At 41.0% G+C, this 27,603-nt stretch overlaps 1 protein-coding gene across 6 annotated transcripts in view; it reads left to right on the top strand.

The window, feature by feature from the left end:
- The window catches only part of PARN (poly(A)-specific ribonuclease), a 200,060-nt gene that overhangs the window by 140,786 nt on the left and 31,671 nt on the right, over positions 1-27,603 (top strand). For all 6 annotated transcript variants that reach the window (XM_031658442.1, XM_031658444.1, XM_031658443.1 and 3 more), the window contains one exon: positions 10,215-10,404. In XM_031658442.1, coding sequence (XP_031514302.1) covers positions 10,215-10,404 — 190 coding nt within the window. The remainder of the gene's footprint in view (positions 1-10,214; positions 10,405-27,603) is intronic.

The following is a 27,603-nucleotide window of genomic DNA, read 5'->3' on the forward strand; positions in this document are numbered from 1 at the left end:
GCCTGTGTGGCCTCCTAGCCTGTGGTTTTCCCATTTGACTTTGTGGCTTCCCTTTGCGTAGGTTTTAAATAATTAAACAACCATTGTCTTCATGTCTAGTTTGTAAAGACTTTTCTTTGCCACTTCCATGGCCTTAATTAGAGAACCGTAAAGTGAAGTGATACGTGGGAACAGTGGCCGGCATGCATGCCTGTCCATATTTAATTGAGGGGAAGGATGGGGAGGTAGCAGAGTGGAAGGCCTGACTTGTTCTAAGTGACAGAACCAAGATCACACCCTGCCCTGTTCTGCTACATCCTAGTTGGGTGCCAATGGAACTTTCTCTCTGCCTTGTCAGTGAAGCGCTGATAACAGCACCTGCCCTCACCGTGGTGAGGGTCCAGGCAATGGGATCTGTGGAAGCTGTCTGTAGACACCTCGCTGGTCTTGCAGGTTCCTCTGTACTCTGCGTCTCTGTAAGCACGGCCCTTTGAGCCTACTTCCTTTCCTTGGTTCATTTCCTTTCCTTTCCTGAGTGCCTCTCATGGGTCAGGCGCTGTCATGGAGGCCCTGAAAAAGCAGAGAGGAAAGAATGCCGTCCTCCATTATCTTCAGTAGTTCTGTCTGTCCCTTTTATGGGGCTCGGATCTCTTTCACTGCCCTAGTTTCCACTCTTCCAGCCTCAGGACTTTTTTAAAAACATAATTAGCCTTTGTTGGAGAAACACCCATGGTATGAAAGGAAGCATGAAGGACAAGGAATCCCAAGCTCTGGCTCCTAACGGTGTGAGCAGGCAGGTGGGTCAGCCTCTGCTGTCAGTGAGGGTGACCTGTTTCCTGCCCAGGCAAAGCTGCCTGTTAGAGCCAGAGCCAGGACCTCCAGTTTCCAGTCCAGGCACTTTTTTCACATACCAGGCTTCAACATGGGATTTTTAACTGAAAAATGTGTAAACATGCTGGCTTGTTTTTTCTCTTGAGTAGAAACAGGCTGCCAGCAGACATAAAAGCTGTTTTTATTTATTTATTCATTTATTTATTTACTTATTTCATTTTTTTTTTGAGATAGGGTCTCACTCTGTTGCCCAGGCTGGAGTACAGTGGTGCAGTCTCGGCTCACTGCAGCCTCAACCTTGCTGGCTCAAGTGATCCTCCCACTTCAGCCTTCTGAGTAGCTGGGACTATAGGTGTGCACCACCACACCCAGCTAATTTATTTTTATTTTTTATGTTGTAGAGATGCGGTCACACTATGTTGTCCAGGCTGGTCTCAAATTCCTGGGCTTAAGTGATCCTCCCACCTTGGCCTCCCAAGGTGCAGGGCTTACAGGCATGAGCCACCACGTCTGGCCTGAAGTTTTGTTTCTTCCTTTCTTCCTATAATCGTATATTGAATTCCTGGAAAACTACTATGGTAAACCCCAGGTGCTACAGAAATGAATAATGTATAATCCCTTCCCTCAAAGGGCATCTGGCCCTGTTTGGGAGACAAATAAATGTGGGAAAACAGAACTGAGATGAAAGGGCTGGACAGAACTGGGTTATTATTGAGGCAAACTTGCTGGTACACTGGCTGGGTGTACCAGCAAGTTTGCACTTTATCTTGAAGATGCTGAAGGGTTTAACAGAAGAGAATGGATCATGTCAGCAGGGGAAGGATGGACTAGAGAGGGTGGAAAGGAAGGCTGTCATTTTCTGGGCTTGCCTGCCCATTTTTACTTCTTTGGGCATGTTGGAAATACCTTCATTTTACCATGTTTCTGTTAGATCACTGATTCCTCTTTGCAACTTAGTATCTGCCTAGTTCCTTAGTTGGGTTGAGGGGAAATACATCTCAGATCATTTTGGAAAATGTTCATAATGACCATTAGGGTTGGGTATTTCTGTTTTCCTTTATTTCTAATATCTTTCTTTAAAGATTTTAAAGTTTGCCCTTTTGCAAAATCTGATAAAACCATCCATTCTCTATATGGTAAATTGGAGAGGCTGTCCATCTGTTGTAAATTTAAACTTGATCAAAACTTTATGGAACATGAAAAAACTTTTGTATCTAATATATTCATATTTAAATAAGCAAACAAACACAAAGCAACCTTTGGTGTCATCCAGGCATGGGGTGACAATCGGAAATGACAGTGTGGTGATTTAGGGCCTCAGGCTGGTGATTGCTCTGAGGGGAATAAGGAGAGGCCATCTTAAAGGGTGTCAGAGAGGGCACCTTTGACATTAAGGCACACGCTGGTATTAGAGGAGTAGGATTTGGGCCTGTGAAGTAGGCAGAGGCCACTCTTGACACACACCACTTCTGATCGTGGAGTAACACACCAGGGTATCACACAGGGACTCCTTCTAGCATTTGCACAAAGCTGTTGGGTGGAGAGATGGACACTCTGCTTCCTTGCAGACAGATGTATGCCTGTGTTAACTCTGCGTGACACAAACCGGGTCCCTTCCAGTGTATGTGGTGTAGTGGAAATAATGTAGGCTTTGGTTGGGGTCCCAGCCTACACATGTGTAATCTTTGGGACCTTGGGACAGTCCCTTTTTGTGAGTCTCAGTGTCCTTATCTATAAAGCTAGGATAATGCTGACAGGATTTTCTCTGCTAACAGAGGAAATAGCCAATAAATAGTTCTCTTTCTTGGTTTTGTTTTATTTTTATTTATTTATTTATTTATTTATTTGAGACAGGGTCTCACTTTGTCAACTTGGCGGGAGTGCAATGGCACAATCTCAGCTCGCTGCAATCTCCACATCCCAGGCTCAAACAATCCTCCTGCCTCACCCCTCCAAGTATCTGGGACTACAGGCATGCCTGGCTAATCTTTGTATTTTAAGTAGAGACAGGGTTTCACCATGTTACCCAGGCTGGTCTTGAACTGCTGGACTCAAGTGATCCGCTGGCCTTGGCCTCCCAAATTGCTGGGATTACAGGCATGAGCCACCATGTCCAGTCCTCTTTGTTGTAACCATTGGATTAATACGAATATAGGCAATTCCCTTAGACATTGAGAACTTGATGTTTGCTGAGAATGGCCATGGCAAAAAATGCAGGACTAATGGTGTGTAACTGCTTGAGCAGTTTCCTAGTACACCCTCCCCAGCCCCAAACAGTTGCTACAATAAACTGGTTTCAGCCCTCTAAGAAGCAGACTGCAAAAACGCCCTTGGCCGCCAAGCAAGGCTGAAGTCTGGCATCTGAGCCACAGTAGACATTTATACCACGTGTCCCACTCAGGGGCTCCACTTCCATGGGACCGAAGACGTTGAAACAGGAATAAGTTTGAGCTAATCTTAAAGAGACCTTCTCACTTAAGCAGATTGTATTGGAAGTGGCCTTTAGTAGTTGGACAGGGTAAACAATGGAAAAGCCAGAATTTTTTTTTTTTTTTTTGAGTCTCGCTCAGTTGCCAGGCTGTAGTGCGGTGGCACGATCTCGGCTCACTGCAACCTCCACGTCCCATGTTCAAACAATTCTTCTGCCTCAGCCTCCCGAGTAGTTGGGATTACAGGCTCGCTAGAAATTTTGTTTGTTTAAAACGTAATGAACATCTGTGAAACTACCACTCAACCAAAGAATTAAAACATTACTAATAAATTACATCTACCTATTATTCTTCTCCTATTTCTCCTGATTCCCTTCCAGCACCAGCTATTCTACTGAAGTTTGTGCTGATCATCTTCTTGCTATTTTTTGTTCTCCCTCTCATACACACCCCCACCGCGTGTGTATGTATGTGTGTTGTGGGGCGTGAGGGGGATTGCATTTATCATTCACCGTTACATCACTGAGATTCATCCATTTTATTCTGTGTAACTGTAGTTCACTCATATTTTCTCTTAGACAGCATTCCATTGTGTGAATGTACCACAGATTTGTCCGTTTACCCAAGGATAAGGATTTGGAGCCCTCCCTCTCTTTCTCTTTCTTTTTAGCTGTTATGAACAGTTGTTTTTTGAAAACTCTAGTATTGATCTCTTATTCATGAGTGAAATTGCAGGGTCGTAGGGAGTGAGAATGATCACCTTTAAAACACTGACTTGTTTTCCAAAATGGTCGTACAACCACTGGGGATCCTGTGGCTCCACACCTTCCCAATAATTGGTATTAATGTTTTTGTAATTTTTGCCAGCGCAGTAGGTATAGAGCCATGTCTCGTTATAGTCATGATTTGCCTTTGTCTGTGGCTGAGCACCTCTGCGTATGTCCACTGGCCTCACACACCTCCCCCTGTGCAGTGACTGTACGTGCTTCTCATGCCTTGTGCCCACTTTTCTGCAGTTGTTTCCTTACTAATTTGTGGCTGTTTTTATGTATTCTAGTGCTAATCCTGTCAGTTGAATGTGTTACAGATATCTTCTCCCAGTTTATAGATTGCCTTTCTTCCCTTTAAAGTGCCTTCTGATGGACAAAGGCTTTAATATTAATGTAGCCAAACTTATTGATCTTTTCTTTTATGCCTATCCTTTTTTCTATCTTCGTAAATTCTTTCCTACTTCAAGCTCAGAAAGATACTCACTTATATTTTCTTTTCAAGTTCTCAGAGTTTGCTTTTGACATTTAAGCTCTTCATCCATCTGGAGTGAATTTTTCGGCATGGTGTGACTAAGAATCCAATTTCTTTTTTTTTTTTTTCCTATGGATAAACAATTTTTCCAGCTTTTCCTTTTCCCGACCGTTCTGTCAAAAATCAAAGTTTCACAGATGTATACGTGTTTTTCTAGGCTCTTAGAATTCTGTACCATTGGTTAGTTTATCTCAGCACCATTACTCCACTGTCTCAATTCCTATAGCTTTCCAATAGGCTTTTTTACCTAGTAAAGCAAGTCCCCCTTCCCATTCTTTTTTAGAAATGTCCCAGCTATTGTTGGCCCTTTTGTTCTAATTTTAGAATTCATCTTTCAGGTTTCCCAGAATAACTGAGGTTTAATTGATGTATAATAAAATGATGTACAGTTCTGTGCCTCAGCAAATGCGTGCAGTAATGTAATCAGCACTGCAATCAGGATATAGAATAGTTCTGTCACCCTCAAAATGCCCTCCCACTCTTTGTAGTCAACTTCCTCTCCCATTCCAGCCCCAGCACCAGCCCCAGGCTCTCACAACCACTGTTGTTTTCTACTGAGATTTTTTTTTCTTACTTTTAATTTTTTTCAATATTTAATTAAAATGTTGGAGGCCAACTCTGGACACACTGCCTATGAGTTAGCCCTGTTCCACAGAAGCTGTTTAAAAAATAAAATGTTGGAATATTTTTGCTGGAGTTGCAGTAAATCTATAAGTCAGTTTAGGAAGGAATCTATATCTTATGTTGTCTTCCTGTTCATAAACATAATGCATCAACTTAGTTAGAAAAGTCTTTGACTGACAGTAGTGGAAAGTTCTTAAAAAAAAAAGTGTAAACATTTTAAGTAATTCCTTAATACAGGAAGCATTTTATAAGCTAATTGTCTACATAAACAAAATGCATATAAATACACAGCAGACATGTGGCAGTATTACATTGTTAAAATGTGTGTGTGTGTGTGTGTGTGTGTGTGTGTGTGTGTGTATATATGCCACATCCTGGTTCCAAGCCAGCTTTGTTGCTTACCTACAAGACCTCGGGCAAGCTGTTTAGTTTCTCCGATGCTCAGTCTCTTTATTTGTGTGGTGACTAGAACATCCGAAGATTAAATGCTATGCTGTGTGCAGTGTCAAGAGACAATGGACCAGGCACAGTGAAGCTGGAGTGGTTGAGACTCTTATGTGAGGGAACTGCTCCCACTCACCTCCAGGGAAACAGGGAGGACTCTTGGCACGTTTGGTTCCCCAGTGGCTTTCACAAAGTGGCAAGACGGATAGATTGCCTTGAATCATTTCCCTGACAAATTTGGAAAAGGTTAGTGTTACCCAGCAGCCTGCTACATGCTGCTTCTGACAGGGGAGCTGGAATCGCTGGAGGACACAGTTGACAGCCAATTCATTTTGCTGATTCATCCATTAGAGGCGTGGCTTCGAGCCAGAGCTTGGCTTCTAGATTAAAGGCCAAGAGCTGCAAAGCTGCTGGGACTCGAAGGAATGCTGGTAAATTATTGCCACGTGGAGGCCAGCAGTGAAAAGCAGACTGTTATTTATTTCCCCTTTTAAGTGATCCTAAATTCCAAATGTGCTCAGATAAATTCCCTCGCCATGGTTAGGGAGTTGTTTGTAACATTTGTCTATCAGCTGGGAGCTGAATTATTGAAAACAATCAGATACCATTAAATAGATTATCTCAGCTCCTCTATGACCCTGTCATCACCTTTGCTTTCATGGGGAATATTGACCCAAGCCTCCTCTCCTACTTGGTAATCCAAATTAAACTTGAGAGAAGGATTTTTTTCGAGGTAGGGTCTTGCTGTGTTGCCCAGGCTGGAGTGAGTACAATGGTGCACTCATGGCTCACTGCAGACTTGACTTCCTGGGCTCAGTCGATCCTCTCACCTCAGCCTCCCTAATAACTGAGACTATAGTCTCAAGTCACAACATCTGGCTAATTTTTGTATTTTTTTTTGTAGAGAACGGGGTTTTGCCCCGTTGTCCAGTCTGGTCTCGAACTCCTGGGCTCAAGCAGTCCTCCTACCTTGGCCTCCCAGAGTGCTGGGACTCTAGGCATGAGCGACCACACCTGGCAACAGAGGGATTATTGCAGGTGTCATCCCTTTTGGGTGTGCTTGCAAAATAAACCTTTTAGATTAAAGGATGCAATAGCCAGGCCGGGCACGGTGGCTCACACCCGTAATCCCAGCACTTTGGGAGGCCAAGGCAGGCAGATCACTTCAGCCCAGGAGTTTGAGACCAACCTGGCCAACAAGACGAAACCCTGTCTCTATGAAAATTACAGAAATTAGCCGGGCGTGGTGGCGTTCGCATGTAGTTTCAGCTATTCAGGAGGCTGAGGCACGAGAATCACTTGAACCTGGGTGGTGGAGGTTGCAATGAGCCTAGATTGTGCCACTGTACTCCAGCTTAGGCAAAAGAATGAGACTCTGTCTCGAATAAATAAATAATATATTAATAAAAATAAAGAACTTTCTTTAAAAAAATGAGATGGAAGAAAATCCAGGAGATGCTCATTGGTTAACAATTAGTACAGAATAATGATGGTAGAACCAATGGGTTCTCATATATCCACATTGATAGATGAACATATTTTAATCTATCACAAGCTTAGGGAATCACAAGCTTACAGGGAAATCACCACTACATAAATCTGGTATGTGACAGGGTGACCTTTAAGAGAGGGTGGAGATTGTGTCTTGATTTACCAAATACCTGACATAGTTCCTGGGACAAAAACACTCAGTAAGCAGTTACCACATGGAAGAATGGGTGGACAATGTTTACTGGATATAACTTGTTGGGAGGCTGGGTAAATGAGTGAAAAATAACAGAAATATGACACATTAAAAGTAAGAAAAACAAGTGTTCCAAGGAATAAGATTTTCAGGAAAGGATCGTATTTCTGTGGCTCTCTGATATGAGTAACTTTACTCAATAGCACGTCTCCAGAACCTCCTGCTTTCACCGCTTATCTCCTGAGTGAGGCAGAGCATGCTGTTTTGAGCTCACATTTCAGTAACCCACTCGACTTCTATGGGAGACATTGTATAATATGAACATTCTCTAGCACTTTTTTTTAGACATGGGGGGTCTCACAGTGTTGCCCAGGTTGGTCTTCAACCCCATGGGCTCAAGTTATCCTCCCGCTTTGGCCTCCCAAAGTGCTGAGATTACAAGTGTGAGCCACTGTGCCCTGCCTCTCTAATACTTTGAGGTTTTTTTTTTCTTGTTCTCTTTAACTCTAGAGTGAATATTTAAAAGTACACAAACTTCTTAGTAAAAATTTGTGTTTTCTGAAGAAGTAGAGTATTTTCCTGTTTTGTTCTGTTTTTTAGATAACTAAATATTTAGGGCATGACATTCCAGAAACCTTTGTTGCACTAAGTTTTAGTGAAATCTGGCCTAGTTGAAGATTAAAATGTGTCAGGTGCCGGATGTGGGACATCTGCCTCTCATACAGTTGTCTTTCCCTCTGTTTTAAGGTCCCTGGTAAACTGGATTCCCTTGTCCAGTGCCGACGTGTCCAAAGCCTGCATGCTCGTCACCAGCACTGTATTCTGCTCTGCATTCAGCCACATCATTTTTATTGAGAACTATTCCATATGCAGGGGTTTTCTAGGTGCAGGTAGACAGATTCGGTTTCTGACATCATGGCACTTTGCAGCTACCAGGTACAAGGCAGCCCTGAACAGTGTGGCCAGGCTCTTATGGTCTCACTGCCAGTGTGGGTAATAGTTGTTGGCAGTGATAGTGGGCTAGGAATGCATATGCCCAAACTGGAAGCCAGAAGTAACAAATGGGCACCAAGAGGCCATCATTGGTCCTCACTCCCATGCTGCCATCGTGATCTATCCACAGCAGCCTCAGAAGAGGGGGCAACATGGGATCAGAACACAACTGACCTGGCCTTAGTCTGAAGCATTAACACCAAGGGGGGATTAAGCCCCAGCTTTCAAGTACCCCTGCCAGCCAGAGCGCATTATGGAGAATTAGCAGTCTTTTAAGGCGGAAGGAGCAGAGGCATGTCCTAAGTATTGTGCAGCTGTCTTAAATTTGCAGAGTACATGGGAGCTAAGCTATGAGGATGCAAAGGCATAAGAATGATGTACTTTGGAAACTCCCGGGGAAGGACAGGAGGGGGCGAGGGATAAAAGACTGTACATTGGGTGCAGTGTACACTGCTCAGGTGACAGGTGCACCAAAACTCAGAAATCACCACTGAAGAACTTTTCCATGCAACTACATACCACCTCTTCCCCTAAAACTACTGAAATAAGATAAATAAAATACAAAAAAAAAATGCATATGTAGTATAATTCCAGTTATAGGTAGCTCAAGAGAAGGCAAAATTAAGCCCTGATGATAGCAGTGGTGACAGCAAAGTTATCAAATTGAGGAAGATAATGCCGTAATTGTGCTACACATCTGAGGTGCCTTCGTCCAGTGAAGGAGGGGTGGGAGGTTGTCTAAAAACAGGCATGAGGGTGAGGGGGATGTTCTTTATCTTAATTCGCTTGATGGACGACACGTGGGTGTACAAATTTGTTTAAAACTCATTGTAACAAAACAGGTAATAAAGCCTGATAGTTTAAAAAAAAAAAAAAAAAAAAAAAACAAATAACAAAATGAAAATAATAAAGCACTGCCAAAAAATTTTTTTTGCGGAGTCCAGAGTAAGGTGCAGAGTGATAAGGAGGACCCTGGGCCGGGCGCGGTGGCTCACGCCTGTAATCCCAGCACTTTGGGAGGCCGAGGTGGGTGGATCACGAGGTCAGGAGATCGAGACCATCCTGGCTAACATGGTGAAACCCCGTCTCTACTAAAAATACAAAAAATTAGCCAGGCGTGGTGACGGGTGCCTGTAGTCCCAGCTACTCGGGAGGCTGAGGCAGGAGAATGGCGTGAACCCGGGAGGCGGAGCTTGCAGTGAGCTGAGATCACGCCACAGCCTGGGCGACAGAGCGAGACTCCGTCTCAAAAAAAAAAAACAAAAACACAAAAGAAGGACCCTGGTATTAGGGTTTGGGGAACCTGGTTTTGCATCTTATCCCTGCCACTTACCCAGGGGTGGTCTGCAGCAAACCCCTGACCTCTGTGACCCTGCTTTCTCACATGTGAAAACATTTCCTCTCTTACAAGTGTACTATGAAGATTAGATATAATGCATGTAAAACACTGCACACAGACTTACAGATCTTCAGTGTATGACACAGTAATCACCACCACTGGCAATACTGTTTTTTGTTGTCATTTTATTTTAGGAAAATAGTGAGGGTTTACAGTTTTTCCTTAGTGTTTTGTTTATTTTCATTTTGTTACTCTGAAAATGAATAATATCCAAATAGTAATGTTGACTGCAAATATTTTGAAAATTAGTATTTTACTTACATCATTTTGGTTCTTTACAGTTTATAAAGTACTTTCACACTGAAAAGGAGATTGAGGAGCAATGACTTTTTTTTCCAGATGAGAAAACTGAGACTTGAAGAGTTTACAGGGTGTACCCAAGGTCATTTGTCTTCCAGGTGGCAGAACCAGGGGTCAGACCTCAGGCCTGATGGGGCTCCTTTGACCACCTTAGGCCACATTTCAAAAGTGGTATCTTTGGGGCTAGGCCAGACTTTAGTAAGCATTTTTTTTTTTCTTTTCCTTGTAGCTGTCAATACCAGCAAATATGCAGAAAGCTATCGGATCCAAACCTATGCTGAATATATGGGGAAAAAACAGGAAGAGAAGCAGATCAAAAGAAAGTGGACTGAAGATGGCTGGAAGGAGGCTGACAGCAAACGGTTAAACCCCCAGTGCATACCCTACGCCCTGCAGAATCACTATTACCGCAACAATAGGTAAGGGCTCTCAGCTGTTCATTTAAAAGGCCAGAGTTCTAGCAATTTCTTGTTGCTTCTTATAGGATTGTAAGTACTAAATCTGACTTTTGAGAAAGATGGCGTTTCTAACTGTTCACATCATTTCAGAAATGACTACGACCTGAATTCCCTGTATTTTAGAGACTGCTTTATAGACCACAGCTATTTTGGTTAACCCTCACAAAACCTCTTTGAGGTAGACAGGATTTTTTTTTTTTTTGAGACAGGATCTCATTCTGTTGCCCAGGCTGGAGTGCAGTGGCACAATCACACCTCACTGCAGCTTCGACCTCCTGGGCTCAAGTGATCCTCCAACCTCAACCTGAGTAGCCAGGACTACAGGTACGCACCACCACGCCTGACTAATTTTTGATATTTTGTAGAGATGAGGTGTCACTATATTGCCCAGGCTGGTCTCAAATTCCTGGATGCAAGTGATGCTCTCACCTCGGCCTCCCAAAGTGCTGTGATTACAGGTGTGAACCACTGTGCCTGGCCCAGGATATGTCTTATTCCCATTTTAGGGATGAGGAGATGGAGGCTCTGTGTCTTCTTCAGTAGTTCTGTGAGAGAACCAGGATTAGAACTGAACTCATGTGTGTCTCATCCCTTGCTCTTCTCAGTAGAACTGCCTCTGCCTGATCTCCTGAGCTTTCAGATCCTATGGATACTGAACCATGTGCCTACTGTAGAAAGAATGCTTGACTCACACTTCCTTTTACCACCCATAATCCTCCCTGTAGGAGATAAATGCTGGCAACATTTGGTATCTTTGTGAAACTACAAAACACATATAGAAAATGGGAAAAATGTATACATATATATGTTCATTATAGAAAATTGTGAAGGCCGGGCGCAGTGGCTGAAGCCTGTAATCCCAGCACTTTGGGAGGCCGAGACGGGCGAATCACTAGGTCAGGAGATCGAGACCATCCTGGCGAACACGGTGAAACCCCTTCTCTACTAAAAAAAATACAAAAAACTAGCTGGGCGAGGTGGTGGGCGCTTGTAGTCCCAGCTACTCGGGAGGCTGAGGCAGGAGAATGGCGTAAACCCGGGAGGCGGAGCTTGCAGTGAGCTGAGATCCGGCCACTGCACTCCAGCCTGGGCAACAGAGCCAGACTCCGTCTCAAAAAAAAAAAGAAAACTGTGAAGTTTAGAACAATGTGAATTTACAAGAGAAAAAAATGAACCATAATCCCAACACCCAGAAGCAATCACTGTTAATATTTCAGATTGCCCTCCATACTTTAAAAATGGTGTTTTAGAGATTAAAGAAATTGAGGTATGATTAAGATAAAATAAAATGCAGAGATTGTAAATGTTTAGTTCAAAGAGTTTTAACAGTTGTATGCAGTCATATAACCTCCAACCAAAGCGAGATACATAACATTTCTATTTCCCTTGAATTTCCTTATGTCTGTTTTCAAACAATCCCAAATTCCCACTACAATTCCCATGACCCTAAGCAACCATTTTTAAATTTTTACCACTGTAAGATTAGTTTCACCTATTCTTGGATTTTATAAAAAATAGAATCGTTTGGCATTGTGTTTAACTTTTTTGCTTAATATATTTTTAAAATTCATCCTTGATATTGCATCTCAGTAGTTTTTTTAAATCGTTGAGTAGTATTTAATTATGTAAATGTGCAACATTTATTTTACCCCCATTCTCTTGATGGTGGACGTTTGAATTGTTTCTCGTTTGGGGCTATTATCAGTAAGGCTGCTGTGAATGTTTCAGTAAGAGAATTTTTTTTGTCTGCATATGTAGGAGTAGAATTATTGATTTTTTTTTTTTTTTTTTTTTTTTTTGGGACGGAGTCTCGCTCTGTCGCCCAGGCTGGAGTGCAGTGGCGCGATCCTGGCTCACTGCAAGTTCTGCTGCTTCCCGGGTTCAAGCCATTCTCCTGCCTCAGCCTCCCTAGAAGCTGGGACTATAGGCGCCCGCCACCACACCCGGCTAATTTTTTTGTATTTTTAGTAGAGACGGGGTTTCACCGTGTTCGCCAGGATGGTCTTGATCTCCTGACCTCGTGATCCGCCTGCCTCGGCCTCCCAAAGTGCTGGGATTACAGGCTTGAGCCACCGCGCCCGGCCTGAATTATTGATTTTTAGGATAAGTATGTGTTAAACTTTATTAAGAGCAAAGAAACAGCTCTCCAAAGTGGATATAGCATTTTATAGTATGAGTTTGATATGCCATTTTATTGTGTGAATTTTATTTACTCCACATCCTTGTCAGCATTTCATGCTGTTAATCTTTTATAATTTTATTTATTTATTTATTTATTTATTTTTTGAGACAGGTCTTGCTCTTTTTCCCAGGCTGGAGTGCAGTAGCGCGATCTTGGCTCACTGCAACCTCCTTCCTGGGATCAAGCGATTCACAGGCCTCTGCTTCCCGAGAAGCTGCAACGACAGATGCGCACCACCTCACCCAGCTAATTTTTGTATTTTTAGTAGAGATGGTGTTTTGCCACGTTGACCAGGCTGGTCTCGAACTCCTGACCTCAAGTGATCCACCTGCCTCGGCCTCCCAAAGTGTTGGGATTACAGGTGTGAGCCACTGCACCTGACTGTCAATCTTTTAACTTTAGTCATCTTAGAGGGAATGAAACAGTATTGCATTGTGGTTTTAATTTGCATTTCTCTCATGCTAATGATGTTGACTACCATTTAATGTTCTTGTTGACCATTGAGGTGGCTTTTTAAGTCTCTTGCCCTTTTTAAAATTGGATTGTCTTTTTGCTATTAACTTATAGTTCTTGTATATAGTCCAGATACATAGCCTTTGTCAGATGTTTGTGCTGCATGTGTATTTTTTTGATTCTGTGGTTTACCTATTCATTTCTTTGTGATGTTTTTAAATGAGCACATATTTCTGATTTGTTCTTCTTTCCTTTTGAGACAGTCTTGCTTTGTTGTCTAGGCTGGAGTACAGTGGTGCAATCTCAGCTCACTGCCACCTCTGCCTGTCAGGCTCAAGTGATTCTCGTGCCTCAACTTCCGGAGTAGATTACAGATGTGCGCCACCACACCTGGGTAATTTTTGTATTTTTAGTAGAAACAGGGTTTCACCATGTTGCCCAGGCTGGTCTTGAACTCCTGGCCCCAAGTGATCCGGCAGCCTCGGCCTCCCAAAGTGCTGGGATCACAGGTGTGAACCACCACACCCAGCCAGATATCTTTTATTTTCATAAAGTCCTATTTATTAAGTTTTTCCTTTTATTGTTAGTGGATTCTCCCCCCCCACCAAAATATTTGCCTACCCTAAGGTTGCAGTGATTGTCTCTTCTTTTTGTTTTTTTGGTAGAAGGTTTGTAATTTTACCTTTTACTTTTAGGTCATGACCCATTTCAAATTAATCGTGTATGTGGAGTGAGATATGGAGATCAGGGTTTATTTTTTCCCATATGACTGTCTGGTTGTTCCAACAACATTTTAACAATTTGTTTAAAAGAGTTTTCTTCCTTTATTGGTTTAACTCACTCAGCCACCCAAATAGCTGGGGACTACAGCTACTTGCCACCATTCCTGGCTAATTAAAAAAATTTTTTTTGTAGAGACAGAGTCTCACTGTGTTTCCCAAGCTGATCTTGAACTCCTGGGTTCAAGTGAACCTCCCGCCTTGACCTCTTAAAGCGTTAGTATTATAGGTGTGAGCCACCAGGCCTGGCCTGGCCTGGAATTGTTTCTTAAATGTCATTTTCAAACTGTTTGCTGCTTTTGTATAGAAATATAATTCATTGTTGCTGGGCACAGTGGCTCACACCTGTAATCCCAAAACTTTGGGAGGCCGAGGCGGATGGATCCCCTGAGGTCAGGAATTCAAGACCAGCCTGGCCAAACACTGTCTCTACTTAAAATAAAAGAATTAGCCAGCTGTGGTGGCAGGTGACTATAATCCCAGCTACTCAGGAGGCTGAGGGCAGGAGAATCACTTGAACCTGGGAGGTGGAGGTTGCAGTGAGCCAAGATAGTGCCATTGCACTCCAGCCTGGGGGACAAGAGCAAGACTTCATCTCAAAAAAAAAAGAAATATAATTCATTGTTATATATTGACTTCATGTCTTGCAACCTTTTTAAATTCAGTTATTTGTTCTAATAGGATTTTTAAAAATATTCCATAAGGTTTTCTATGTGCACAATTACGTTGTATGCTGTTCACAAGTTTTACATCTTTTCTAGTCTTTATGTCTTTTATTTATTTTTCTTGCCTTATTGCACTGAGTAGCACCTTTAGCATATGGTTAAATAGAAATACAGAGAGTGGATATCTCTGCCTTGTTTCCAGTATTAGGGAGGAGAAGTTCAATGTTTCCCCATTAAGTAAGATTTTAGGTTGTTCATACACATTCTTTTTCAGATTGAGGAAGTTGCTTTCCATTTCTAGTACGTTAAGAAATCATTCAACATCACAAGTGGATATTGAATCTTTTCAGGTGCTGTTTCTGTATCTTTAAAAATTGTCTTATGGGTTTTGTCTTTTATTTATTTATTTTTAATATTTCTGAGACAGGGTCTGTTGCCCAGGCTAGAGTGCTGTGGCATAATCATAGCTCACGGCAGCCTTGAACTCCTGGGCTCAAGGGATCATCCCACCTCAGCCTCCTGAGTAGTTGGAACTACGGGTGTGCACCACCACACTTGGCCAATTTTTTTATTTTTGTAGAGACAAGAGTCTCACTATGTTACTCAGACTGGTTTTGGACCCTTTGGCCTCAAGAGATCCTCCCACCTCCCAGAGTGCTGGTATTAGGTAGCTGTGCACCTGGCCATCCTTTATTTTGTTAATATTTTGAATTATACTAATTGATACTTGAATGTTTAATCAGATTTATATGCCTGAAAGAAATCCCACTTGGCTGTAAAGTGTTATCCTTTTAATATGTTATTGGATTTGATTGCTGATATTGTGTTAAATATTTTTTGCATCTCTGTTCATGAGGAATATTAAACTGTAATTTTCTTTTCTTTTCTTTTCTTTTTTTGAGATGGAGTCTCACTCTGTCGTCAGGCTGGAGTGTGCAGTGGCGCAATCTCGGCTCACTGCAACCTCCGACTCCCTGGTTCAAGTGATTTTCCTGCCTCAGCCTCCCGAGTAACTGGGATTACAGGCACACACCACCATGCCCAGCTAAATTTTTTTGTATTTTTAGTAGAGACGAAGTTTCACCATGTTGGCCAGGACGGTCTCGAACTCCTGACCTCGTGATCCACCCGCCTTGGCCTCCCAAAGTGCTGGGATTACAGGTGTGAGCCACTGCGCCCAGCCTGTAATTTTCTATTTTTGTCAAGTTTTGGTATCAGGGTTATGTTGATCTCATAATAATAATAACAACTATTATAATAGTTGTTATTATTATTTTTTGTTTGTTTGTTTGTTTGTTTGTTTAGACAAAGTCTTGCTCTGTTGCCAGGTTGGAGTGTAGTGGTGCAATCTCGGCTCACTGCAACCTCCAACTCCCTGGTTCAGGAGATTCTCCTGCCTCAGCCCGCCGAGTAGCTGGGATTACAGGCATGTGCCATCACACCCAGCTAATTTTTTGCATTTTTAGTAGAGACCGGGTTTCGCTGTGTTGGCCAGGCTGGTCTCGAACTTCTGACCTCAAATGATCCACCTGCTTTGACCTCCCAAAGTGCTGGGATTACAGGTATGAGCCACCACACCTTGCCTATTTTCTTATACTTAGTGTTTGCGTCGTATATTTTTGTTCAGTCTTTACTGGTAACTGGTTTGTCTTTATAATGAAAGTGTGTTTCTTATAAATTGCATATAGCTGGCTCTTGCTCCTGACAATCTCTGCCATTTATATTGAACTAATGTTGAGGACAGATCTGCCTCCCATCTTGTGGTTTGTTTCCTGTTTGTCCTGTTTCTTCTGTGTCCCTCTGTTCCTCTTATTCTACTGCCTTTTGGTTGAATTATGTATTATTTAGTATTTGCTGATATTTTATCATCCCGTTTTATCTTCTCTATTGACTTTTTGCTTATACCGCTTTGTGTTGTTTTTTAAAGTCATTGTTCCAGATTGGTGGTTGGTAAACTACAGCTCTCAAACCAAATCTGGCCCATGTGGCTCACATGTTTTTATAAGGTTCTGTTGGAACACAGCCTTGCCCATTCATTTATTTTTATTTTGTTTTATTTAAATAATTTTTTCATAGAGATGGGGTCTCGCTATGTTACCTGGACTGGTCTTGAACTCCTTGGTTCTAGTGATCCTCCCACCTCCGCCTCTCAAAGTGCTGGGCTTACAGGCACAAGCCACTGTGCCCAGCCACCCATTCATTTACATATTGTCTGTGGCTGCTTTTGAGTTACAGTGGCAAAGTTGGGTAGTTATGACAGAGACCTATGGCCCCCAAAACTCAAAATGTTTACTCTGTGACCCTTTAGAGAAAAGTTGACCCTTGCTGTGGAATTATACTGTCCAAGACGGTAGCCATTAACCACATGGCTATTGAGTACTTGAAATGTTGCTAGTCCAAAATGAGATGGGTTGTGAATATAACTACGCACCAAATTTTTTTTTTTTTTGAGACAGAGACTACACACCAGATTTTGAAGAATGTAAACTATTAATCATTGTTTACATGCAGATTACATGTTGAAATGATAATATTTTTGATATATGAGGTTGAAATATTAAATTAATTCGACTTCGTTTTCGTTTTTAAATGGTAGATATTTGAACATTTTTAATTATATACCTGGTTACATTACATTTCTATTGGCCAAGCACTACTCTAAGATTACAATATGCATCTTTCAAGTATCACAGTCTTTTATTTTTATTTTCTCTTTTTGTTTTTGACAGTCTGTCTTCAAGGAAAAAATGTACTACTTCATGAACAGTGTGAGACTCTTAACAGTATATTTCCAATTACTCCCTTCCCCAATCCTTTGCGATCTCTTATCTTATATTTTACTTCTACATATTGTATAAACCCCATGGATACATTAGTGCTTTTATTCATTTTCTTTCTTTTTCTTTAAACAGTTATTAGTCTCTTAAATAAAATAAGGGATTAAAGTATGGGGGAAATGGCATAGATATAAATTTAAAAATTCAGGCATCCATAATTAGAAAGGTACAGTTAAGATTCGGAGGGCAGCATTATGTTTGAGAGGAAGACAGGCACTGCTCTGTGACTCACTTCTATTTGCTTTAGAGAATTGACTCTGAGCCTTTAGCAGAGCTGGTCACAGCAGTCAAGCTTCTACGCGTGGCCGTTAGCAGTGCTGCTAGAGATGAGCATCCATTTCTTTTGCTGTTTGCACTGGTATTGTAGCAGTGTGCTTCTTTTCTTTCCTGTAATAGATTCAGTGTCCAGAATATTCAAGCATTTTATAGTTAACAACTGGAAAAAAAAAGAGGGCTTGGGTTCTGGAGAAACTGGACTGAACATCAGTTTGCTGTGAGAGGGAGGAAGATTTGGTTTGGTGGTGTGGGATCTGAAGAAATACAGGGTAGCATAGTGTTTGGAGAATACTCCTCTACAGTCGATGCTGAAACATGTAAGATCTCACTAATAGGTACTCAGTCCCCATAAGCCAGCACCAACACTCACAATATTCCTGAAAGATAGGTGCTATTACTATTCCCATTTTATTAATACTATAATGTTCTCTAATTAAAGGGAATGATTTTTTAGAGCCACTTTGCACTGATAGAGATTTTAATCAGTCATGCCCTTTGGTTACTTGCTCTTTGGTTTATCTCAACTGATGGGAAAATCCCACTGGCTGGTCTCTTCCCTCTAACCTTTCCTTTCTATGAGACTAAATTTCAGCCTTCCTTGAAAATTGAGTAGCTCTTGGAATTCCTGCTAGGTAGGAAAGGCTAATGCATATATCAAAGCTATGGTTTTTTGATTCCATATGGTTTTCATCTGCAGCTAGTGGTTTCTGAAAGTAACTGAATATATGTATTACATTAGAAAGTGAGGAAAAAGCCCTTTAGGAAGGAGAATTCTGATTCACTGGACCATATTCCAGGACCCATTGCCTTGTCAAAGTGCTTACATGTTTATTCATCAATGGGCCTGTGGAGCAAGTGTTTTCTCCCTTCCTACTGAAAAATGCCTTAAAGACAACAGAAGCCGTAGGGCGAGTGGACAGGGAACTGACTTATCAGGCAACCAGAAGCCAAGGGTTCCAGCTTAGGCTCTGCCACCACCTAGCACCTCGGAAAAGACTCTTCGTTCTCTCTTCCCTTCAGTAAATACCCATGAAGAGCCCAGCGTGTGCCTGTTTTCTCATTTTAAATGAGGCATTTTGGTGGAAAGAATGCTGAAGTCCCTTCTGGCTCTTAAATTCCAAATGCTTTTATACTGTGCACAGTGTGTAGGGCATGACGTGGAAATTGATAAAAACTTGTGAGACCCTTTGATTCTCTCAAATAGCAAATAGCAGTCTCTTCTAAACCTGAGGATTAGAGTTTTGAAAATCCTTATAGTGGAATTTTTAGTTTAGGAACATACAGTAAATCAGTGTCACAGGTGAACCTATGAAAGCTCTTTATGACACTACAATAATAAAGACATGTCAAATAAAAAGATCATTGGCTGAGCACAGTGGCGCATGCCTGTAATCCCAGCACTTTGGGAGGTCGCGGCTGGAGGATTGCTTGAGTTCAGAAGCTCGAGACCAGCCTGGGCAACATGACAAGACCCCATCTTTAAAAAAAAAAAAAAAAAAAAAATTAGCCAGACATGGTGGCCCATGCCTATAGTCCCAGCTACTCAGGAGGCTGAGGTGGTACAACAATTTGAGCTCAGGAAGTCGAGGCTACAATGAGCCATGATCCCACCACTGCACTCCAGCCTGGGTGACAGAACGAGATTCAGAAAAGAAAAGAAAAAATCATTGACCCTTTTAGTGGAGACCACCCTCTAAATTTCCACCTATCATTTATATACTAGACATTTTTAGAAGGTCCTTCTCATGGTTTCAACAAAATGGTTGGAAACTACTAGCACTGTGGCAGAAGAATGTGTAGTCAGCCCGTTTTGCCCTCTGTGTCTTGGCCCTGTGCTTAGACATTCATCACTTTGAGTGGCTGCCTCTCACCTTGAGACCCACAACCGTCCACTGCTGTTTCAAAATGTGTGTCTACAGCGCAAGCAGTGGCGCCTTTGACCCTGGTGGCAGCTGGCTCTCTCACTGCAGTCCAGGAAGCTCTGTGTTGGCTCTTCCTTGGTGCTTCTTTCTTGCCCTGGGCCTCTTGGGACACCTCCAGTCTGCTCTAACTGTCTCTTCTGCCCCTAGTCTTGCCTTTTTCTGGGGAAATTTCCTGTTGTTTAGCTTTTGTTTGCTCTAGGTTCTATAGCCAAGGAGCAGAATTTACATCTCTATCTTTATCTTAACCAAATTACATTTTTACAATTTGCTTATCCCTTGAGATAGAGCCTTAGCTTCTGGAAAGGACTGTAGATTTACCTAGTCCAGCCACCTCAGCAAAATCTCTCTTATATTTGGGCAGAGTAAATGTTGGCAAATTCAATGTAGATCTTATAAGTTAAGTATATTTTAGCAGAGAAAATGTTTCCCATGACACCTTTGAAACCACCGAAGTGATAAATGCACATAATTTTTAAAAATTCATGTAGTACAGTAGAGTGTAAAATGAAGGAGGAAAATCTTCACTCCTCACTCTCAGTTCCTCTTCCCAGTGGCAGCTCCTGTTATATTCTTTCAGTGGTTTCTATTATTCCTTTAAATAATACGTCCATTTCTTGACTTACCAACTTTGAACAATATATCCTGATTACTGCTATAAAAGATTTGGAATTTAGGATGTATATTCTGCCTTCTTTCTGCCCTCCTCTCACTTTGGTTAGTTATTATTTATAATATTTACTACTTTTTGTATCCATACTTTTGTGCCTTCTTATAAGTTGATCCTAAGAGACGAAAACCAGGATACAGCATGTATAATATTATGGTTGTATAAATGTTATCCTCTGTAGAGAAAAAAAGTTACATAAATGGGACATAGAGAAGAAAGTGTATTCCTATGTCATTGAAACTTTGCTGCCCAGAAGAATCTTTCAGCCATCCCAGCGGTTTTTGTGTGGACTTTTTTGAGGGAGTAATTTTCTTAAATGTTATATTGTTTTGCATGTATAATGTTGCTGGATGTAGAATTCTAGATCCCAAAACTGTTTCCTCTCAGAACTTTAAATACATTGCTCTTATTACTAGAATCATTGATATGCTTTGGGCAGGTGCCATGTTTTTTGTGCCTTCATGTTCTAGCAGCAAATTGAGAGCTCTTCCTGCTGACCCGCCACCACCTTTCCCTCCTCCTTGCCAGTTTTGGCTAGGTCTAGTTGTCTTTTAAAGGGCTATGCTAATTTCAGACTGGAAAAGTGGTAGAGACCTTTTACACCTGTTCTAAATTATTTTTTTTAATAAGTGAGGAAGAATTTCCACCACCCCCACTCGTTCCTCCCTCTGAATTCAGCTACTTTGCACCTTACCAGCTGTGCAATTGTAAGAAAGGAGATCAGCCTATTCTCAAGGGAGTATTTTAAGAAATTCAAGTAAATATTCAGCATAAAACTAGAGTCTGGTTAATGTAAAATGCAGAATTTTAAAGTGTGCAGTTACTAATAAAATAGAATGATTAACTAGGAAAATTGATTTTACCATGTAATGTACATAAAGACATAAAACTTGGTTTTTAATAAAGATGTGGTATAGCTCTAACAGATGCCCCCTCTGGCATATCTGTCTAGTTGGGTGTCCAGGAAAGATGAATGAATGTAGTTTGTCTCCTTCCTTTGACATCTCTTGTACCAGTAGATCAGGACACGATTGCTTTCTTTGAGATTGCTTTCTTTGAGAGTTCAACAGGATTCCTGAGAGTAGCATCATATAAAAGAGATGTGGACAACTTGGATAAGCAAAATGTGGCATATGCTTACAGTGGAATATTAATCGGCCTTAAAAAGGAAGGAGATTCTAATACATGCTTCAGTTTGCTTCAAGCAAATTGTAAAAATGTGATTTGGTTAAGATAAAGATATAGATGTAAATTCTGCTCCTTAGCTATAGAATCACCTTGAAGACATTATGCAAAATGAAATAAGCCCATCACAAAAAGACAAAACACCAGATGATTCCACTTATATGAGGTTCCTAGAGTAAGTCAGATTCATAGAGACAGAAAGGAGAGTGGTGATTGCCCCCGGCTGAGGAGAGGTGGGAATGGCAAGTTGTTTAATATGATTCAGTACTGGAGATTGGTTGCCCAGCATTGTGAGTGGACATAACGCTGCAGAACTGTATGCTTAAAATGGTTAAGACACTAAATTTTATGTGTACTTTACCGCAGTTTTAAAAAATTTTAAGGGATTCAGACAATTTGGAATACTATTTTTATAGTAGAATTTTACATGAAACCTTCCTTTTGATGGTTGAGAATGGAGAGAATGCTGATGAGAGACCTAAAATACTTTAAAAATGTAAATAGAGAATTATGAATTATTGATAATTCATGAGTGAATTATCATGTAATATGAGTTACCACATTTGAGTTCATAATTTTCAGTTGCTTTTCTGTTTTATGCTTTATTTATGAAAATGCTTTTTAGATCTGGCCTTTCTCCTCTCACCTGTTGTATGGGCTGTAACACATCTGGCAAATGGATGGATTGATTTTTAGATGAAGGTCTGCTTTAATCGAGCTAGAGTGTAAAGTGTCAGCTCTGTAGACTTTGACAAAAGCACAGCTGTGGAAGCAGAACAATTGTTTTTATTAAAAATTATCTATATTGGCTGGGCATGGTAGCTCATACCTGTAATTCTAGCACTTTGGGAAGATGAGATGGGAGGTTTGCTTAAGGACAGCTTAAAGACCAGCCTGGGCAACATAGCAAGATCCCATCTCTTAACAACAACAACGACCAAAAAAAAAATCAAAAAATTAGTTAGGTATGGTGGCTCATGTCTGTAATCCCATGTACTCAGGAGGCTGAGGTGGGAGGATTGCTTATGCTAAGGAGTTTGAGGCAGTAGTGAGCCATGATCATGCTATGGCAACAGAGCAAGACCCCACCTCAAAAAATTTATCTATATGTATTATTAAAACATAATTCAAATTCAGCCAGGCCAGATGGCTCATGCCTGTAATCCCAGCCAGCCCTTTGGAACGCCAAGATGGGCAGATCACTTGAGCTCAGGAGTTCAAGACCAGCCTGGGTAACATGGTGAAACCCTGTCTCTACAAAACATACAAAACTTAGCCGGGTGCGGTAGTGTGCCCCTGTAGTCCCAACTGTGACGGGAGGCTGAGGTGGGAGAATTACTTGAGCTGAGGAAGTCGAGGCTGCAGTGAGCTGAGATTGTAACATTGCACTCTGGCCGAGAGTGACTGAGTGAGACCCTGTCTCAAAAATAATAATAATAATAATGGTAATAATAATAATACAAACTCTAAGATTTCTATAGTTTTTTTAAATGTGTAATTATTTCATTAAAGTTTAGGAGATTTTAGCAATGACTTAGCTTTCTTTAAATTTGAAAACATAGAAAGGTTTGTCAGTGTCTCCAATAAAATTCGGCATTTCCATTTAAAAGCTCTTGTATGCAGAAATTTGGAATTCAGCACTGAAAGCCTGCTTTCACCTCACACATTAAAGCAGTGTGTCATCTCAGGATTTTATTTTAAATAACATGAAGCTAAGTTTAACATCACCTTACACTTATATGACCTTTGTTGTGTTAGAACGCGTTCATGTTTCATAATAGCAGTAATATTTGAAAATTAATGGTTTCTTTCGATACCTTCATGTTATTTATTTGATTAACCATAATTAAAAGTCTCATTATCATCTATGTTTCTAACATTGTGTTATATTATTGAGTACTTATCTTCATGTAATAGTATAATTTTTTGTGATAGTGTAAGCTGCTAATAATTGAAACAAATTGCCCTCAGCACACTTAGATGTTAGGGAGGTGAAATACTGTTTTTTCCATGTCTTTAACTAAATGCAAAACAGATTTTCTGTTTGAGTTGCCCAAATCATGTGCATTTAGGATTAGTCCTGTATAGTTTATAGTGGTGTTAGCGGAAATAAAGCATTAAATGTATAAATCCTGTATTTTAATTGCCAGATATAGAAATCCTTAACATTTTCCTCATAGTTCTTTTTTTTTTTTTGACACTTTATGCTTATTAAAAATTCTGCTGGTACATCGTAAGTCAGCAGAAACTGCAGCATGTTTGTGTTTATTTCGGGGAGGTTGGTGGAAGAATGAAAAATGACTGCTGTGGCCCAAAACCAAGTTTGTCCTTGTACTGGTAGGTGGTTCCATGTTTAAATACGATCTCCAGATTTGAGGGGCCTCCTTTTTGGCCATTCAAGAATCTCTGAAGCAAAGATTTTTCATTTCATTCAGCTTGCTGATAGTGCAGAAGCCAAAGGTTTGCAAAACGAGAATATTCTAGAATCTCCCTTTTGTGCCTCTTTTTCCCAAATGCAAAAGGACTCAAATCTGTGATGGGTATGTGGGTGTTTACTATAGTTTTGTTTGTTTGTTTGTTTTGATGGAGTTTTGCTTTTGTTGCCAGGCTGCAGTGCAGTGGTGTGATCTTGGCCCACTGCAACCTCCGCCTCCTGGTGTGATCTTGGCTCGCTGTAACCTCCACCTCCCGGGTTCAGGCGATTCTCCTGCCTCAGCCTCCCAAGTAGCTAGGATTACAGACATGTGCCAGCACAGCTGGCTAATTTTGTATTTTTAGTAGAGTCTGGGTTTCACCGTATTGACCAGGCTGGTCTTGAATTCCTGACCTCAGATGACCCACGCACCTTGACCCCTCTCCCAAAGTGCTGGGATTACAGGCGTGAGCCAGTGTGCCAGACCCGTTTTTTTTAGGTTGTTGTTTATATGTGTGTGTTTCTTTGTGTTTTGTTTGTTTTAGTATTTCAAAGGTTTCATTTTTATTTATATTAATTAATTTATTTATTTATTTATTTATTTATTTATTTATTTATTTATTTATTTTGTGGTGGGGTCTTGCTATATTTCCCCAGCTGGTCTCCTATTCCTGGGCTCAAGCTATCCTCCCACCTCAGCCTCCCAAGTAGCTAGGATTGCAGGCACACATCACTGTGCCTGTACTGTACAGTTCTTTAAACTTTTCTATATATTTGAAGTTTTCATAATAAAATGTTGGGGAGAAGTAGAACTGTGAAACTAGAAACCTGTGTACACTTCCGATAGAGTAGGGCAGTTGAGGTAGTTCTCGGTGATCCACAGGTTCCGAACAGACACCTGTATTAGCTAATGTCCACGTAGCTGATGGCTTACCTGCCCATCAGCAAAGCTGCTGGAACACTTTCCTCCTTGCTGCCCAGCGTTGGGGACCATCCTGTACAAGCTGTTCTTACTCCTTGTGCCTCCTTACGGCTCTTCCTTCTCTCTTTCTCTCCTCCTTTTCTGATGTTTTTTATTCGTCTTCTCTCTGAAGACCCATATCGGTGTCTTCTCCAAAAACATGGACCGACTGTCCACCTTTCCCACCATAGGAAAGGAAGGTGACAGAGAAGCCACTGACATTTACTGAGTCTCTCATATGCCAGGCACCATAACATGCACTTTTCTGTTTTTGTTTCTTAATCTTCACAGTAACCCATTTTTTAGTTGAGGAACTTGCTCAGAGTCATAAAACAAATAAATAAATTCAAGCCCTCATCTCTCTCTTCCCAAATCCCATTCATGCTCTTTCCAAAATGCCTGCTTCCTCCTAAGATATCCATTTATGATCCTTCCCTGCCACTAGAAAAGGCTTGTGAGATGCCTCCTGTGCCACCCAGAGTCCTTGGGAATTCTTTGCCTTTGGGACTGTTGTAAGAAGTAAAAAGATAAAGTCAGGGATTGTCACGTATTCTTCTTAGTGTTCCCGCACCTAACAAGTAATGACTTGTGGCCACTTGGAAAAACGTTTAAATAAATGAACGAACAGGAGATCCTCTACCACACTTGGAACGTGTCTTCCTACTCACTGTCCTGCTCAGAAGGCCATGCAGGCTGTTTTGTTTCTTTTAACAGTACAAAGTCACGCTAGGAATGCTTTTCATTGCTTTGCTTACAGTAAGGCAGAGAGGAATGACATTCTTTTCATAATTGCTCCATAATCTACCTTATTTGTATTGCCTTACCTATTGTTCAGACTGAAAGAGCCACCTGAAGGTAGGAGTATGTACATGCCTTGGAATATTAGATCTGAAGATTTTTCATGCCATTTTTAGGGGAAAATAAAAAGGTTATCAATATCATGCAATGCCGCAGAAATCAGTATTCACACCACTATTTTCTGAGTATTACATCATGTCATCTATTTGATAAAGAGAATTGGGGAATTCTTGTGAATGACCATGTGGTACATTGGTTCATCATCTTAAATTAATGACTCTGAATTCTTGGCAGATTAGTTCCTAGTTTGCTATAATTGTAAATTAACCCCGGAAGAGTCATCACAAACTAAATCAAGAGGCAAGAAGCATGTGGTTTCTTGATGTTACAACTTTTGGTAGGTGATTCTTTGTTCTGAGGGGGGCTGAAATGACATTCTCCATGTGATGAGAAGCCTCTCAGGTGGGCCCCCCATTTCTTCTCCTTCTGGTAATGCCATCATACCCTGTTCCTTCATCACATCAAATTGTTAGTGCTAATGATGCCTTCATTTGGAATTTGCGTAAAAATCTGACATGAATGTCCATTTAGGATTGCTAAGTTAATGACATAATGAAACTATGAGAATTTAGAATAGACTTCTCCACATGATTGATGGCTTTCTCTTATTTCTGGTCATTTACCTGCAGGGGGCATCAGAAAAAGGGGGGTGCACAAGCAGAGAGGAGAAAGGAGTGGGTGGATCCTTCCAGGCACCTACCTCTTTTTTTTGGTCATTATTTGTGAAGGAGCAGTTTACTTCCAAATTTGACCCTGCCCAGATGCCATTAGGGGGTTTTCTTTTCTTCTCAAGTTAGAGTTAGTGGGTTTATAGGAAAACCAGAAGGAACCAAAAATGACAGTTTCCAAATAAATGGAACATCTTCAGAAACACACAGGATTAAGATTTAAACTTTGTTGTTTAGGTAACTGGCTTTGAATGTTTTCTTTTGTGTCATTTCTATCTGCAAATGTTAATGATTGTGGAATACAGTAATACCACAGTAACTCAGATGGATGGAGGTGAAGATAGATGGGAGGACATTTTTGAAGAAATGGAATGTATTATTTTAAGGAATGGGTAGGTAGTATCTGTAACTGTGTAAGCAAAAATGTTACCTGATAAACATGGACTGGTGGAGCCAGAAGGGACTTGGAGGTGATCTGGTCCATCCTCTGTCACGTTACAATTTTACAGAAGAGGACTGGAGGCTCAGAGAAGCTGTCATATTCAAGGTCATAAAACCAATTCGTAACAGAGCTGAGTTGTGTATACCCTTTAAAGACAAGTCATGATTTACCATTGCAGTAGTGATTTTTCACATATTGAGTGAATCTTTGTGAAGCCCTTGACATTTAAAAAGAAAAAAGTATTTTCAGTGAAAGATGCAAACATTGTCTTTAAAAGCCAAATAGTACAAAGAAAAGTTTATAATAAAAAGCAGCAGTCCTCTGCTACCCTCATCCTGTCCCTGAGAGACAACCACTTTCAATTCTTTCTTTTGATATTTATTTTCTCAATGTACTTACTGCTGCTGCTTCATTTTTTTTTTTTTTTTTTTAACTTTTAGGTTCTGGAGTACATGTGCAGATTTGTTATATAGGTAAACTCATGTCACAGAAGTTTGTTGTACAGATTATTTCATCATCTAGGTACTAAGCCTGGTACCCAGTAGTTATTTTTTCTGATCCTCCTCCCACCCTCTACCCTTAAGTAGGCCCTAGCGCCTATCATTCCTCGCTTTGTGTCCGTTTTAGGGGAACAAAGTGCCTACTTATAAGTGAGAACATGCAGTATTTAATTTTCTGTTTCTGTGTGAGCTTGCTAAGGATAATGGCCTTCAGCTCCATCTATACTTCTTGATTTTTCTGTTTATCTTTTGACTTACAAATAGGATAGGTCAGGATTCAGCTCTGTTGCTCTCACCCACTCCAGGTTGCCTTCCTTTCCCCACCCTCAACCTTCCTCCAACTTTGTTCTCT

Source organism: Papio anubis, chromosome 18, assembly GCF_008728515.1.
Source record: "Papio anubis isolate 15944 chromosome 18, Panubis1.0, whole genome shotgun sequence".
Taxonomy (NCBI): domain Eukaryota; kingdom Metazoa; phylum Chordata; class Mammalia; order Primates; family Cercopithecidae; genus Papio; species Papio anubis.